This window comes from Danio rerio, chromosome 7 (genome assembly GCF_052040795.2).
Source record: "Danio rerio strain M-AB ecotype USA chromosome 7, GRCz13ab, whole genome shotgun sequence".
NCBI classification, from domain to species: domain Eukaryota; kingdom Metazoa; phylum Chordata; class Actinopteri; order Cypriniformes; family Danionidae; genus Danio; species Danio rerio.
In genome coordinates this window covers 58,621,966-58,638,332 of record NC_141027.1, presented here as the reverse complement: position 1 = coordinate 58,638,332, position 16,367 = coordinate 58,621,966, and the positions used below count along the sequence as shown (strand labels likewise).

The 16,367-nt window shown below is 35.0% G+C and overlaps 2 protein-coding genes across 7 annotated transcripts in view; both read right to left on the bottom strand.

The window, feature by feature from the left end:
• LOC147843211 (uncharacterized) overlaps nt 1-16,367 on the bottom strand; it is a 501,869-nt gene that overhangs the window by 87,539 nt on the left and 397,963 nt on the right. The window lies entirely within an intron of this gene.
• The window catches only part of LOC137496227 (uncharacterized), a 336,279-nt gene that overhangs the window by 311,023 nt on the left and 8,889 nt on the right, over nt 1-16,367 (bottom strand). For all 6 annotated transcript variants that reach the window (XR_015496310.2, XR_015496312.2, XR_015496311.2 and 3 more), the window contains exon 3: nt 9,800-9,873. Coding sequence is in view for 2 of the 6 variants with exons in the window: in XM_087261983.2 (XP_087118109.1) it covers nt 9,800-9,873 (74 nt within the window). In the remaining 4 variants the exon portion in view is untranslated. The remainder of the gene's footprint in view (nt 1-9,799; nt 9,874-16,367) is intronic.

Here is a 16,367-nt window from a genome sequence, read left to right as displayed (position 1 = left end):
CGTAAAACATATGCTAGAAAAGTTGGTGGTTCTTTCCGCTGTGGCGACCCCAGATTAATGAAGGGACTAAGCCGAAAAGAAAATGAATGAAAGAATGAATGAATGAATTTATAATAATATTTTATAAAAATAAGTTAATTATCTTTACATACAGATGCTGAGCAAGTGGCCGTTTTTATTACTATTTTAGAGATGATACATTTGAATGGCTGCTGCCCGTTCCCCCACCTAAAACCTGAAAGTTGCTGAGAGAACACCTTGAAGCCTTAGCCAGATCATAACCTATTTACTAGGGCTGTAACGATACACCAAACCCACGATTCGGTTCGTATCACGATTTTTGACCCACGATTCGATTTGTATCACGATTTTTTTATTTTATTTTTTTCGTGTGGGGTGGGAAAAAGAAAGATTTTTAAAACTATTTTTAATTAAATAACATTTGAAAAATCTTTATAAACTAAACATCAAAGAACAATATTAACTATGCAAATTATTAACAATATAAATAGCCATATATAAAATAAATAAATAGCCAATATATCACTTCTGTTTTCTTTGTAACAAAATACTGTTGAAAAACCAAACTAAACTCCATTGTTTAGATGGTTCAAGCATGTTGAAAATTATTTTTCAATCAAGTTCTCTTGCATAGAAAAAGTAAATTAAATAGGGATGCTCATTTCGTTAATTTTGCTAACCGACAACCGCCGCCCATTAATCGGTTATTAACGGTTAACTGGTCAGATTACTATTAATTTTATATTAAACAAATTGACGTGTCTATTTTGTGTATGACACATTAAATATTGCATTTTAAAATACTGATTTATTTTTATATATTAATAGCGAAACAGAACAACATCTTCACGCACCTGCAGTGTTTAGCACAGAAGAGCAGAATAATCTAAATAAAATGAATAAAATAAATAGGAATGCCCTAAATTATTTTCACTTAAATAATTAATTTATTTTACAAAACGAAAATACTGACTGATTCTTTTTAATAACCGGCATAGGCTTTTTTCCAATCATATGTTTATTTCTTCCGTCAAATAAAAATCGCAGACTTCCTCAAATTGCTCGCTCCACGGAAAATATGAATTTATTTAATGCCCCGCTGTTATTATTATAATCACAAAACCTTTTACATTTTAATAGAAATCCTTATTTTAAAGAATATGTCCTGATATAGCCTATGCTTTCCTCTCTCTCCCTCGCGGTTCAAGTGCGCGCGCTGCCTGATGAAAAGACAACAACACGCGCGCATATGTAGACTTTTTGTAAACAGTTTGTTTAAATATGATATTGCATTAATCTGCGTACATGTTTTAAGCTGTAAAATAAAAAGTAAAGCCTATTTGTTGCGTTTATTACGCAGATCCAGGTCAACATAAGCGCTGGTTTAGTATCAACAGGTCTGTATCAAACAGCAATATTCTTCTTCCATTTTGCTTCTTTAGCAAATGTGTCTGTAGGCACGGGTTATACGTTATCATCCCGCAAATTAAGTATGCCTTGCAGTTAAACAAGTGGCCGAAAACAAGGCGCACCTTACTGCCTTTATGTTGACAAGGAAAAAAGAAGAGGCTCGGTCCTCTTATAAACGACTGAATCAGCTGGGTATCGATTGTGCAAAAGTGTTGCTGTCTGTGTTGTTACAATTGTAATATTTAATACTATTGTGATATTCAAGATTTGTATATTCATACAGTTCTGGATAACTTAAAACAACGATTAGACCATCAGAGCGGTCAATGCGTCCTGAAGTAAAGCGAAACGGCTATAAACTCCAGCAAGATAGAGTGATTATATGCAGAGCCATATACCTTTATCTCTAAATAAAGTAGGCTATAACTATAGAAACTGTGTTTATTTTAACTGAAAGCTTTTCGTTTTTCTGACCTCACGCACCTGTCAGTCAGCACTCCCAAAGGTTCAAACAGAAAGCGCACTGCACGGTTACAGAAAAGTTTGGCTGTTACCTGACATCTGGTGAACGCCCATCCCTCTCTGCGCAGCCACATTAACAGTGTGAGCAAATCAACGTATATGCGCTGAAAATCCGGCCGCTTTGACAGCATTGGCAATGTTTCTGGCGTTGTCGGTTGTCAAGCGGGGTTAAGTTGGTTTTGTTTTTGATATTCCTGACACATTCAGACGGTCCCTTACTAAGAGCTCCGTGAGAGCTCTCCAGGCTAAATATTGCGAGGGCTTAAACGGAGCAGTGCTTGTAATGTCGAACGAAAAAAAATGTTAATTAGCTCAACTTTTGCAGGCACGCGTGACGTTATTGGAAAGGTATCACGGGGTGGGTGTGTCGCGATTCTTCCTTATTACACCGCGACACAGGATCGTAGATCTGAGTGTCGCGATTTCGATTTTATATCGTGTATCGTTACAGCCCTACTATTTACAGCTCAGGACAGTGCGAGTTTAGTGGAAAGAAGAATGTCAAATCACAATCACGGAGACAAAGCACACTATTGCATCATTAAAATGGTGACAACCGATGCAAACAACTGACACATTACTGTACAGTAGAGCTGCAATAATAATCAAAAAAAGAACACGATCTTGCTTCAACCCCATAGACCAGGGCTATTTAATTAGTTTGTCATGGGGGCTTGTTCAAGAAAAGCATCTTAAACGAAGGGCCGGAGAGATATGACTTGCTATATGAGTGATGATACAACTGCATATTAGCCCATATGCTGTATTTTTGCTCCTTAAGACACCCATGTTGAATTTTCTATCTTAATATGTTAATATATTGTATTTTGAAACTACATAATATCACAGCATTGTGCAATAGACTTCTTTAGTGACATTAATATGTTATATGTTGAACTGCATAACAATTAGGGATGCAACAATTATAGGTTTTAGTTGTACAGTTATATAGTCTGGATAATAATCATGGTTTTACAGTTATCACGTCTAATGTAAATTTAAGCTTTACATTAGGTAAGTAGCTATTTAGACTAATTGTTGTTGCCTTGTGCATTAATGCATACATAATCATTTTAATAATAATTCGTCTAACATATCTTTTCTTTACATTGCACTGAAAGGCATGCACAATTCTCACCGTGAGATCTTTTCTACTGCGTTTTGGTAAGGTTTTTGACCTATTTATGAACTATTTATGGACAAAGTTAAATAAAAAAATCCTTGATTTAAAAAATTTTGTTTTCCTTGACTTCACTGAGCTCAACCAATTGTTTAATGTATAAAAATTTTAATTTAAATAAACTGCAAACAAAAAAGTATATGAACTTTTCTCTGATTCCTTTTTGAAACTCTTCCCTATTAGTCACATACATGTCTGATGGCTCATTATGCAGATCATTATGCAGGTTTCTGTCTTCTCAGGTGTGACTCACTGCATAGTAATGATAGTTCACGCCTTCTCGCATAAACCATTTTCACTCAGAAAGTGACTTTGAATTCATCATATTGTTTTCTGTGAGCAAGTGAACAAGATGTTTTACACAACTTTGAAGCAAAAACACTAGACTACAAGATACAGTTCTCAAAAGTCTTGTGCACAAATGTTCTTTGTTTGTTTCACTGCCTTGTTTCAGTGACTTCAAAATTCTTGTCTTTCACTAACCACGCATAAACCTATGTGTTTTAAACTAAAACCGAATTACTGTAAACGAGGCCTTATGAAAATGTATGTTTCTATGCACAGCAACTTCTGGACTAAACTACGTGCTAATTTAAAAAACTATATTACGCTCATAGCATTCGTCAAAACTGATATATTTTTTACATCAAAAACACAGAATATAGCTAAATAATATGTTGCCTGCTAAGCCAGAGTGACAGCAGCAGACAATAAAGCCTTCACCCAGACAGTTATTTTCAAATATGCACAACGCAAGCCAAAACAATAGACATGCTGTGCCCGTCGTCCTTTCAGACAACTTTGGACAGACCTTGTCAAAAGTGAGCGGGCACTTTCACTAATAAAAATATATCACTTAAATTATTTAATTTTTAACAATTAATTAAATTACACACTAGTTTCATATCAAACTTTGATTATATAAAACACAATAGGCTACATTTTGATGGTAAAGTAATTAAACGGTGGCTGTTGTGAAATAAAAAACGAACATGAAACAACACATAGCATATTAGGATATAATGCATATAAAGGACAATTATATTTAGCTAAATGCTCCTCTTTTTATCTTTGTATTTTTATTAGGGTTGGGCATCTAAGCTATAATGCCGATCCGATACGCATCTCGATACAAAGAATACGATCCGATATATTAGCGATACATTTGTGACATATTGCGATGCAACACGATACGATTCACACCCATATCACAATACGATGCGATAATTCAGCACTAACTAATTAGATCAAGTTTATGAGATTATGTGAAAGAGGATGCTGTGCCATTGAATGAGTTTGATTATTTATTAACCAAGCAAAACCATGACTTTTTTTACAAACTGGCTTTTCTCTCAGAGCCAGAGTGTCAGTTTACAGTAGAGGGACATTTTAGAACCTATAGCACATATTATTTAAGTATTTTCAAGATAAACAGAATGTATAAGTGCAATATATATTAAAATATATATATTTGCACTCTTTCAACATAAAGGTTTATCATTGCACAACAAGAATTGTGATTTAACTTTTCAACTATGAAAACAAGTTTTACAAAGATATATTTTGCCACTGAATATTCAAAACTTAAGGTTGTGAACTAGCAGTGTTATGCTGCTTTGAAACATCACTGTCACTGTAAACAACAGGCTAATAAAAAAATAACAAACCAGCAATCTTCTTGCTATGAGGTGGTCAAACTACCCACTGTGCCACCGTGACACCCATTATTTTTATCATTATTATTATTAATATTATTATTATAATTAAATAAAAATTAACATAAAGGGGGTGTTTAAACTTCGTTTTCCGTGACACTAGGCTGAATATTTTTGCAGATGAACCATGCAATAACATCCGTTATTGGCGTAGAGCGCACAAAACTGTTGCGCATGGAAAAAAACTTGCAATGCTGTTCTCACCACTTTTGGAGCTGGTAGCTACAGTTGAAGCAGTGCAGGAAGCCGGGGATGTAGAAACACTGGAAGATGCTTTCACAACAACACTGTGGCGCCGCTTCAAGTGAGATTTCAGATTAGTCGTACTGCCCACGTATTTACAGATGCGCGGCACATTTTGCAAATTGCATCTGTCCTGTCATGTCGTCCATCCTTAAATCCACAATGTTGCCATACTTTAGATTTAAAACTCAGTGAGGAATAAAATGTTTGTTTTGCTTCTCGCGCTTTCTGAGGGTGCACCACTAGCTTCATCCGCACACCTGATACACTGAGTTGTAGTGTAAGTGTACACGTCCGCAAATCCGTTGCTAAGGCATACTTCATGTAGGTCGATTAAATTATGCGCCAAAAACAGTTTGACAACACTTGCTAATAAATGAAAAATACATTCTATATTAAAAATATAAGCTGTATCTTGGAAAAACCGATGCATCTCGCAAAAACCGATGCATCTCGATTTGCTTCCAAAATTTCATTCATCCTCTGCTACTCTACCGATGCACTCGCATCGTGCACGCGCATGACCGCGTATCGATACATATCGATTAATCTTCCCATCCCTAATTTTTATATTAAATAAGCGCTCAGTCTAGTTGCTTTTAAGATTTATTTTATATCCGCATTTAGCTGACAGCACACGCACAGCCGCGATACAGAGAAAAATGTAGGCTAAATAATATATTCTTTAATCTAAATGACTTTGGCTAAAAATACTTCTTGGTTTGCCACAAATCTTTTTACATGCATTAAAAGGCAAGCGCATATCTTAGCCTTACCCTGAGTTTGTTCACACTCTACCTGTATTAACATACACGCAGTATTTTGATATAGCTAATTTTAGCCGCTTTTCCACTATCGTGCTGAATCGTTCTTTAAACAGAACTGTTCCATTCCGTGCCAAACCGGGCCAGACAGCACGGATACGGTTTCATTTTCCACTGTCTGCTGCGACAAAGCTCTTTAAAACATTACACAAAACGCATCAGTAGTTGCCTTGGTAACGCATGTAAACGGCTCCCTTTGTTCAATTAAAGTTAAATAAGAGCCGAAACTTTTTTTTTTTTTTCATAAAAGCAAAAGCAACCATGTGACTAAACACTGTTATGCAGCTCTATCAAATAGGGGTGCTAAATATAGGTACATGTGCACCCTTATTTATTTATATGTTGCGCAGCTCTGGCTAAATTTTATTTGGAGGGAAAATTACCAAAATGTAACGTGATGATTGAAAATAATTGGAGGGGAAATAAATAAATAAAAAGCGGGCACTTTCTCTAATAAAAACACAGCACATAAATTATTTCATTTTTAACAATTAATTAAATTACACTGCGTTTTTATATCAAAAGTTGATATAATGATATAAAATATACTACATTTTGATGGTAAAATGAAACCAATTAAGCGATGGCTGTTATTTGTTTTACTATTCAAACATTAAATAAGGAATGCAGCAAGTGAAATAAAAAACGAATATGAAACAACACATATATAGCAGGATTTAAAGCATATAAAGCACTATTATATTTAGCAAAATGCTGCTCTATTATCTTTTTATTTTGATCATTTTGTTTTTATCATTATAATTATTTTTGTGTTCATAATTAACTAACAAGCTGTAGGCGAATTATTGCTAGACGTTTTAGAAAATATTTGTGTAGCTATATTAAAGATCACCAAGAACAAAAAAACAAAAACACAGAAACATGTTACATGCCTCATAAATGTCATATAACTTATGTATAACTGAATCATATAATTGCCTTTAGCTGAAATGATAAAAATTGCTCATTTTATTTTTATAAAACATTTGTCAAAACGTATTGATAATTTTTGAGTAAAAGCAATACTGACATTTAAGAATCCATATTTATTTAATTCATTCATTCTTTTGACTTGTTTAGTCTTTTAGTGCATATGCTATAATATAAATCATACAACACAGTACCTTGGACAGTTAAGCAGGTCGCACACCAGAAGCGCTGCGCGGCGCGCAGCGCCATGTATTTTAGAATTCTAAACATAGGTTTCTATCAGGATACACACACCGGCGCCGCAAGTCGGCGGCTGTCGGCGGCGCCCAGCGACGGCTCAGGACGCAGTTCATTTTTCAGCCGCGCCACAGAGCGCCATCTGATTAGTTTCATGTTAAATATCATTCGAATGTGCGCGTCTGGTGTGTGATACCTTAAACTGTCATGTACGCGCCGTGTCGCGGCGCCGAGCGGCGCTTCTGGTGTGCGACCTGCTTTACAGAGCCGCTCCGTAAAGCTTACAAGGTATTAACAAGCTGTCCTGGCTTTGAATTAAAAAGTGCAATTATTTCCTCGTTGTTAAAAGAGTGTTCCATGGATATAGTGATGTTGTTGTGGAATTTGGACATCGACGATGCTAAGCGTGACTTTATTCGCTTTATTCGATGCGCAACAGGAAAAAAAAGTCAGCAGCGCAAGTCGCTGGCATGTCTCTCTCGGATCAGAGCGAGTTTTGTGCTGTGAAATACAGCGCTGCGTGCAATAAACTCACATTCAGGCAGGCGAAGTAGGTCTGTATTCAAGTCAATAAAATAATAACTTTAATGAATAAAATATCTTCTTAAGAATGTGATGAGTTATTCACTTCTCTGCCAGAGACTGCTCTATGGTTTTAAAACCCTTTTCAAACTGTATCGTTTAGACCTGGATCATTATTTTATATTAAATGTACAGTAGTTTATTGAGGATGTGTGATGACTAGCGCGCTTCTGCTGAGCCAGCTGTGGTAGCTTAGCAACCGAGTCGCGACGTCAACACACAGAATCTGTCAGCACAGTTCAGCACGGTTGTCTAACCGTGCCGAGAATTCCGGGCCGAGAAAGGTTTGTAATCGTGCCGCGCTGTTCCAGGCTCAGTGGAGAAACAACCGTAACCGTACCGAAGTGTTCTTAGAACGGTTTGGCACGATAGTGGAAAAGCAGCTTTTGATGAATGAGCTCTAACCTTTGACAGCTTTTTCTTCTTTTTACGCGGTTATGTCGCATTATATTTCACACGCAAAGTGACTAAAATTTAAATTAAATTACAAAAGATACTGAGCCATTACTACAAGTACAAAAAACAATTATACTTTAAAGGAAAAAAGCTAAACTATTAAAAGCTAACAATTAATAAACTTGCGGGACTTAATTTATATAATTTGCAGGACTTAATCTATTTTTTATAATACTAAAGTTATTAAGTGATCTGCATGAGGTAGGTCAACTTACTTTTATGCATTTGATGAAGCAACATTCAACTTAAGCTCTTTACACTATGCGCCGGACCGTTTCTCAGTGTTTCGCTGCATCGTCTTTAAATAAATAATTACTTAGGCCTATTTTTATTGTTTATTTATTTTTCATTATTTGTTTATTATTATGTACAATAATTGAGACATAAAATGAGAAAGTAAAATATAATCAATTACGAAAATGTAAATAAAACATAAATGAAAACATAAATAAAAAAGCTTATTTAATGACTGTCCTAGTCCTATCAAAATAGCAAACACTGAACATCTCTATATTTAGGCTAAAAGACTGCTTTATTTATTTTTTTAGGCCTACTTATTTGTACTGAATGTTTGTGCTTTCATTTTAGTTGTCTTTTAATTCTTCTATTTTCCAAAGTGAATTCTCATTGCCGTCAACAAGTTTACAATGATAATAAAGTGTGTCAACTAATTTTTTATGATTAATGAAGCAATTACAATGCTCTGTTTTATCCTTTCATCTTCATTTATAAGTACAGTAGCATATTTACAGCTGCTGTATAGGCTATTTCTGTCCATTCGCATCCCATCTCTTTGTGCCCCCTGGCGGCATATTCACAAACTGTGGTCATACATTAAAAACACGTGCTTGCCCATTTAAAACGGCGGTATAAGCTACAGCGGTAATAGCCAAATTAAACTCTCACCTACTGTACATGTCACAGCACCTTATTTATTTAGAGGTCATATGTTGCGCAGCTCTGGCTAAATTTTATTTAAAGTGAAAATGACTAAAATGTAACGTGATGATTGAAAATGATTGGAGGGGAAATAAATACTATATATCAAATCTCTGTACATAACAGAAAAATAAACAATGATAATGCAACAAAAATAGTGCATTTATTTTATAGTGGATGAAATATATTTTTACGTCAACACACAGAATCTGTCGACACAATCCAGCATGGTTGTCTAACTGTGACGAGAATTCTGGGCCAAGATTTGTTTGTAATTGTGAAATGCCGTTCCAGGCTCAGTGGAAAACAACCGAAACGAAGTGTTATTAGAATGGTTTAGCACGATACTGGAAAAGCTTTGGAAATGTTTTCAGGAGCACCGAATACACGTTTAGACGGTGTGCTTGTAGCGCAAATGCAGATACTTTTTTACAACCATGGCCAAGATAGGGTATCTTGCTTTTTTGTTCCACCACTTCTGCAGAACGCCGCGTTCTCAACTATCAAATATGTTGCTTTATTTCTCGTCAACACATAGGTTTCTCATTTATCACTTTCTCTTTTGTATCTGGCCATTTTTGAAAAGGCCTCTTTTAAGACTATTTAGGGGCTTATTTCTATACTATGGTATTTAAGACTTTTTAAGACTTAAGGATCTGCAGACACGCTGCATCATTATTACAAATAATTTTTAGAGTGAAACATTAATGTAAACAATGTGAAAGTTTGTTATATCTTACCACTTTCCAAAAATGAGTGAAATGTCATCTTCCGTTCTCTGAACTTCACTTTGAAAGCATTGTTGGTTTGCATCCTAAAGGGACAAGAAAGACAATGTCAAACATTTGCGTATAACACAGCCCGAACAAGAATAGATTGTTCATTTGTGTTCCACAAAACATGACTTATATTTGTTCAACTGTGCTTTTTTAATTCAATTGAATTTAAAAATTATATCCTATTCATTACATTATTATTGAAATACCCTGTTTTAAAAGATGCACTAATGCACTATGCATTAATTACTTTTGTCCGTCTCATCCTTTGCACGAGCATGAATTAACGAGCTGGTATTCTGCCGCTGGACATCACTTAGCAGAGAAAGTAACACTAGTTTGATAATGTATAAATATCATTGTAACTATATTGTATAAATATTATTATAACTAGGCCTAGAGCAACCTGACAATCAAAAACCAAATGACATGATATCAAAGGCGATTATCTTCTGACACTGTAGACACTTCTTAGTGTCTGTAGACACTGTCAGTGTCTTTAGACACTTCTTATAGAGCTTGAGAAGCATACAGTACTATTTGATTTATAAAATTTGTAAAATAAAGATTTGAAGGTTAAAGAAACAGCATAGGAGGAAGTTGCCGCGGGCCTTGGTGCAGATGAAAAGTTTAAAAAGTGTATTAGAAAGACAGGTAACTAGATAGAATAGACAGAGATAGGTTGATCTCTGCAGCAGCTGCCGAAGAGGTGCGCGCTGCAGACGCAGTTGGTGTGAAAGGCAAAAGCCTGCGTACTGCTTCTGCTCTCCATACGCGCTGTGCACGCGCTGCTCACGCACTGCTTTCACTTGTGGTGTGAAACAGGCGTAAGAGAGATTACCTTATTGCTTTTTTTATTTTTAATCATTCAAAGTTTATATGTTAGAAGGTTCTAAACGAATAGGACATAAGGTGATAAGTGGGAACACAGCCAACAACTGTTTTTTACAGCTCCAGAGGTGTAGTTGCATGTACACAAGTTTGCGACGCAGTGTGCGAATGTTAGTTGAAACGATGGTTTTGGGAAACGGTAAATCAATTAACTATGTTTGTAACGACAGAAATTAAGACCTTAGTTGGCTAACAATGGTTTTGGGAAACGCACCCCAGGTTATGGCTGTGCGATAACACAATATTTGATTGTGGACCATCAAAATTACTGCACGATCCACTTTTTCAGAAAAATTGTTGTATGGGCTATTCAATTTGCGGCCCATGGGCCAAATCCGGCCCCGAGGCAATTAGTTCCAGGCCTCCAAATGTTGTGACCAAGACATCAAAAATAAATTTAGTTGCGTCAAAAAATGACCGCTCTTGTTATGAAGTGGTGTGCGTCTGTTCAATACAGCAGGAGCTGCAGATCAAGGCTGCGCAGAGAGTGAGTCACCTGACATTAAGCAAGTGGCACGAGCAGCCGCAAACATTTGGATGTTTGTAGAAAAGCCTATTTGTACAGTGCACTGATTTTTTTTAATAGGGATGCAATGATTAGCTGATTCCACTATTAATCCTGCTTTTAATCATTAATGGCTTCTCAATGCCTCATTTCTGTGGCACGAAAAAAGTTGCTGCAACAAAACTAAGTTATGCCAATACCCACGCACATTGGATTAACTATAGCGGCAAGCCGTTGACATAGCGTCTTTTCCGCACACAAGTACATTTTTCCAGTGGAGACATGTGCATATTGGGAGCAGTGCGCGCACCACTCGCAAGCAGACTGACGCACTCCCGCCCTGCAGGCCGATTAGAAATTATCTCACGCTGCAGTGGTGAGTTGTTCGTGGCTTTTATTGCAATGTAAACAAAAGATGTTTGACAAATTATTACAAATTATTAAAATTATTATGTATGTATAAACTCAGATAAAAACAGTTCATTTAAATTCTTAGCAAATATATAGTTTAAATTAACATTTAATAAATAATAATTTATTCATATTTTTTTATTCATTGCTCTTTCATTCATTTACATTGTAAAATGATTACTTATGTTTAAATCAAAAACCTTTTTATTTATTTTTAAGCCCAAAGTTGCTATTAGCTCATAAACTGTGCACTAGATTATCGCCTCAGTCCCTTTAAAAATTTGATAAGAAAGCGGTAGAATTCGGCTCCTCCCCGTCTTTTGTTTTTTATTTAATCAGCAAACCAGTCTATTAGTAGGATATCTGTAAAAACATGCAATCAGAGCCAATGTTATGTAGAAGGTGTTGCCTAAACGGCTATTAAATGTCTAATAAAAATAAAACCAAAGTACAATTCACTGCATTTTTCGTTTAATAAAAGTATCCAGAAACGAAATAAAATCAAAAAGTCGCTAGTTTGTAATTTGTTTTAATAATAATAGAAAAACATGCTTAGCCTATTTAGGCTTATCGACTATACGCTGCCAACAGGCCATTAATAAACATTATTTTACTTTGTACTGCATTATAACGTATATTTTAAAATAGAAAACTAAATATATCATGTCTCACTCATTTAAAACATGTAATTCATAACACATCAGAACTGTAGACCTGCAGTGTGTATTCTAAACTGTATAGCCGTTAAGCTTAAAAAGTTTAAGCATGCTTTTTGTTAATATTAAAACAAATTACAAACTAGCCACTTTTTCATTTGATTCTGTTTCCGTATATTTTTTATTAAACGAAAAATGCAATTAATTTGGTTAATTTTATTTTGGTTTTAATTTTATTAGAAATTTAACAGCCGTTCAGGCAACACCTTCTAGCTAGACCTACATAACATTGGCTGATTGCGTTTTTTACAGATTTGTACTGATAGACATTACCTGTTAATTTCAGTGCTGTATTTTGACATTTGGCAAGGGCTTCAGCTGGTACCGGCCTCAGTTTCGTGACTTGACATTTATGTGGCGTCTACGTATTGATGTCTGGATGACAGCGAGAGCGAGATAAAATAAGACCTCAGACTGACCACGTGTGGCTGCACTTTACAGTTTCTTTACAAAGTTTCTGCAAATTTTGACTATGTCTAAATTGGATTTTCATTAGATTAAAAGCCGAAATATTGCCACACAGATAAAGTAACTTTCGGTTTTGAAAGAGAGCTGCTTCAGTAATGAAAGACACAGTTGGTGGAAGCACACACAAACACATGCAGGAAACAAATAATAGGCCTATTCATTACTGATTTATTTACCATTAAACGCACAGTAAGTAAGTGTAAAAAAGAGAACTTCATAACTTCAGAAAAAGTGCTCACTGTGGTTTCTGATGTCAGTGGTACGGCATTGCTAAATTACTTTTGTTTTAATCAGAGAATAAGATTTTATAGCCCTTTTTTAGTTATTTAGCATAATATATAGTTATTTAATTTAATTAGTGTAATATATAAATATATAAATTATTTGGTGTTTTTTGGATTTAGGCATAGGCCGAGTATAAAGCTTAATTTTACTTGTAAGTACAAAGGTTTATTTATTTATTTATTTTTCTCGATGGCACTTTATTGCATGTTGAATGTTACAATTACAAAGATTTTTATTAAACAACTGCATACCACAATATATTTTTGTTAGTGTAAAAATATAAAAAAGGATAATTCTCATATTCTTGCCTTATTTAACAATAATATAAATATGTATACAATGCAATAGGGCTGTGCAATTAATCGAAAATTTCAATTTCAATTTTGGCTTTTAACGATTAAGAAAAACCATTAATCGAGATAAAACGATTTTTCCATTTTTTACCGCCCCCTTTCCAGTTGTACACATTTGTTTCTCTTTAAAGTGCGAAAGACCGCATGCTTGTGTGTGTGTGTGTGTGTGTGTGTGTGTGTGTGTGTGTGTGTGTGTGTGTATGTGTGTGTGTGGCGCGCACACAGTCAGAAGCATGTGGTCAGCATTTGGTCTCATTCGCACACTGTGACAAACAAGGTGCACACATCTAAAGTCACCTTAATGGGACCCTTTAATGGTCAAATAGGTGTCAAAACGCGGTGTTTAGTGATTATTCATATTAACCCTCATTTGTGTAATAAACAAATGAGTTGAGGATCAAAAGACATGTGAAAGAGTAACCATTAAAGTGACAGCGCAATTTTCCTGCTGCCGCCTGTTTTTATTATTATTAATAAATCAACAAGGAGAAAATCCCTCACTGCTCTTGACTGAAGAACTTTTGTAGCTTAAGTGTTTTTCTTACAGTGAAAATGTTAAAAGCACAGTTTGTTTCATATTTTTATTCTATTGTATTTATTTATCTTTCCTTTGCAGGGAGAAAAAAAAAACTGTATATATGCAGTTGAAGTCAGAATTATTAGCCCTCCTAAATATTAACAACCATTTTCCCCCAATTTCTGTTCAAATGGAAAGAAGATTTTTTTTCAATACATTTCTAAACATAATAGTTTTAATAACTCATTTCTAATAACTGGTTTCTTTTATATCTGCTATGATGACAGCACATAATATTTGATTAGATATTTTTTAAAATACAAGCATTCAAATTTAAATTCTGCAGACAATCAAAAATATATATTGCCTAAGGGGGCCAATAATATTGACCTTAAGAGGTTTCAAAATATTTAAACCTGCTTTTATTCTAGCCGAAAAAAAGCAAATAAGACTTTCTCCAGAAAAACAAATATTATAGGAAATACTGTAAAAATTCCTTGCTCTGTTAAACATCATTTGGGAAATATTTATTTTAAAAAAATTCTCAGGAGCGCTAATAATTTTGACTTTAACAGAAAATGTTTTGAATAATCGTGATTACAATTGTGACCAAAATAATCGTGATTATGATTTTTACCAAAATCAAGCAGCCCTACAATGCAATGCATGGGGCACTTAAGAAAAAAAGGCGCCCAAGGCAAAAAGTTAGTCTAGCGCCCTGTATTGGATAGATTAATTGATAGATTGTGTGTGCCTTTTAACATTGCCATTACTTTTACATTTGATTAAACTAGGGATGCTAAAGATTACTCAATGATCGATTTATTGTCAGTAACCCTTTAAAACCCATAGACCTTATCGATGACCGAGCATGGACATTTAATAATTTAATAATGTAGGCTAGTTTACATTACCTTATGGAGTCGTGCACTCTCTTGACTTTGCACATTAGGGACACATAAAACCCTGTTATGCACAGATCTTGTTTAGGTCAGCTGGTGCTGCCGTTAATCCGTGGGTCAAGTAATCAAAAAGTAGGCTACATAACGTTTAATTATGGGTAGCAAGTTAATTAGACCAAACATCGGTTGAGCAAACTTTACATACTTCCTCTAAAATATTGAAGTGTTTCAAGCTATATTATCTTTTCATAGACTGGCATAAATGCGCATCACGGCCAGACATTTATAGTTTATATAAAAACGAGCGCTTACCTCATTTGACCGTGCTCATGTGGATCACATTGCATATTCTGTTAATTCTTCAGTAGGCTTGTAAATAATGTATTTTATTAATGGATTGTCTATAAGGACTAAGCTATTAAGTATTGTAATTCTCCGAATAGAAAATGCTTGGGTGGTTTGATAATAAATAATAACATTCAAAACTTTATCTAAAATGTTTATGACCTGCTCCTTATCCTTCAATATTACAGATCGATTTATCAGATGATTCGTCATAAGAGAAATATTAACAAAAGGATTTTATTTATGGAGACCCATCTCAAAACAATCGACAATCAATAATTCATTTTGTATAAATACAAGTTTTAATAGCAATTACTTAAACCGAAACACACCTTTGTACATGAAAGAGCAGGCTCTCAGTAACCTTTAAGAAAAGCTCATCGCATCAGAAACAACTCTCGCTTATGACGTCAGCTTCGCGAGCATTTCACGTTTTATGCGTCATCATTGCATTTGGACATATACTTTAAATAAATGCTTTTTGTCTCCCAAATTCATATAATAAAGAGAACGATTAGGGGTGTAACGATTTATCGTTGTACGATTTATTGCGATGCAAAAATGTCACAATATGCATCGTGGCGTTATGACGATTTCATTACGATACGACGTCCGTTTTCTCTTATTAGTTGAGCTGTTTGCACGTGAGCTATTTTCCATTTGTTGTCGCACGCGAGTTCAGATTGCAGCAGCAGTAATGTTAGCAGACCAAGATGAGTGGAGCTGAAATAGAGGATGGCCCATCCTCTCAAAATCAGACGTCTGGCAACATTTCGGTTGTACAGTCATTGCTTTAGACTCGTCCGCTTTTTGACACGCATACTGGGTCAAACATTCTAAGTTATAAAGTCTTCACAGTGATTTACATACTTTGCACAGCGACATGGATACCTTCTAATGCTATTAAAAGTGTCACAGACACAGTATTTATAAGGTACAATTCACCCTAACATATCATTCTGTCTTCATATAATGATGTATTGGCCGCCGCAAAATCACACATGACGTGAGCTGACCGTGAGCTGTTACTACAGAGGGCGGACTGATAGACGTGCGCGTATGGCAAGCCGTTTTAGCATTTAAACCTTTGTTCTTACTATCCATAAATATATTTAGAGATATCTCTAATTATATTTTGA